We start from the raw sequence: 1,170 nt of genomic DNA, 5'->3' as shown, positions 1-1,170 counted from the left end.
CCTCACCGCACAGGCTCCATAGGAAATGAATGGAGAGCGAGCGACGTCGCCTCCCGTGTGTCGAGCCCTTAATGCTAAATATGTAAAATAAATTATAGCTAAGTCAGTGTCTCATATCTTTGTCTCCCTCTGRCTGCAGACTGGTGGACTGACACAAACCTGTTGATGGTAGCTTGTTAGCTGTTAGCAGACTTAAGTTAACTGGTTCACTAATGGTTTTCAAAGTTATTGAAAAAGCTAATCTGCTAAATGAAACATTAGTTCTACTAGCTGTTAACTGAACAATGCCCAACACTATGTTACAAAAAGTAAATAATAAGTGTCTCTGGTCCACAGGGCTCAAGATGGACCCTCCAGGCCACCACAATGGATGGTAACTTTGTAAGTATTCTCTTTCAAACCCCAACATGTGAGCTTGTACCACAAAAAGAAGCATTTGTAGGATAATTCTTCACTCTCTATTTAACAGGGATTGATGGTAATCCAGCCAGATCAAATGCAGGTGAGACTATTGTCCTGATTCTCTATGCTGCTGATAAAAACTGRTGAAACATCACAATGACACAAATTCTTCTCACCAGACTGTCAACCCCATCTTGATCCTGGTTCTGGTCCCAATAATGGACAGTGTGGTCTACCCACTGGTTTCCAAATGCAAATTAAACTTTACGTGAGTCATTGACCTTTTACCTGCATAATTATGTTAACTATTGTGAAATGGAAACAACTGTTACAGAATACTTTCTAATAGTAAACCTGAATGCAGAAGTCCAAAGCAGAAATACGTGGGCCAGATCTGGCAATGATGGYACTGTTTTAAGATGGCAACTGGCCCAGTTTTTACTTTAGTTTTGTGGTGCTGGACCATGCATGGACCACCTTTGGCAAACTGCATCTAGACCACCAAAGGGTCGTCCTTCTTTGTGGTATCTGGGTTCAGTGGGAAAAAAACCCTAATGTTTGGGAACATACACTGCAAAAACTGTCCATCTTACCAAGTTTTAAAATCTTATATCAGCCAAAAAGTCTTGTTCTGAGACTGATTTACTAAASAAGAACTGATTGTGTTAGAATAATAATCTTGTTTTCAGAATGTGTAAGATTATTTGTCTTGTTAGTCTGAAAATTTGACGCAAATTAAGTCAAAAATTTCTGCCAGTGGACTAAGAA

General features: G+C 39.5%; 1 protein-coding gene across 1 annotated transcript in view; it reads left to right on the top strand.

Annotated features, from left to right (window-relative positions):
- Nucleotides 1-1,170, top strand: part of slc15a1b (solute carrier family 15 member 1b) — a 23,598-nt gene that overhangs the window by 11,133 nt on the left and 11,295 nt on the right. Inside the window, exons 12-14 of the mRNA XM_014022214.1 lie at nt 337-381; nt 470-502; nt 582-670. Of these exons, the coding sequence (XP_013877668.1) occupies nt 337-381; nt 470-502; nt 582-670 (167 nt within the window). The remainder of the gene's footprint in view (nt 1-336; nt 382-469; nt 503-581; nt 671-1,170) is intronic.

This window comes from Austrofundulus limnaeus, unplaced genomic scaffold (assembly GCF_001266775.1).
Source record: "Austrofundulus limnaeus strain Quisiro unplaced genomic scaffold, Austrofundulus_limnaeus-1.0 Scaffold320, whole genome shotgun sequence".
Taxonomy (NCBI): Eukaryota; Metazoa; Chordata; class Actinopteri; order Cyprinodontiformes; family Rivulidae; genus Austrofundulus; species Austrofundulus limnaeus.
Note: the sequence above shows the minus strand (reverse complement) of the source record. Positions and strands in the feature narration are given on the sequence as shown.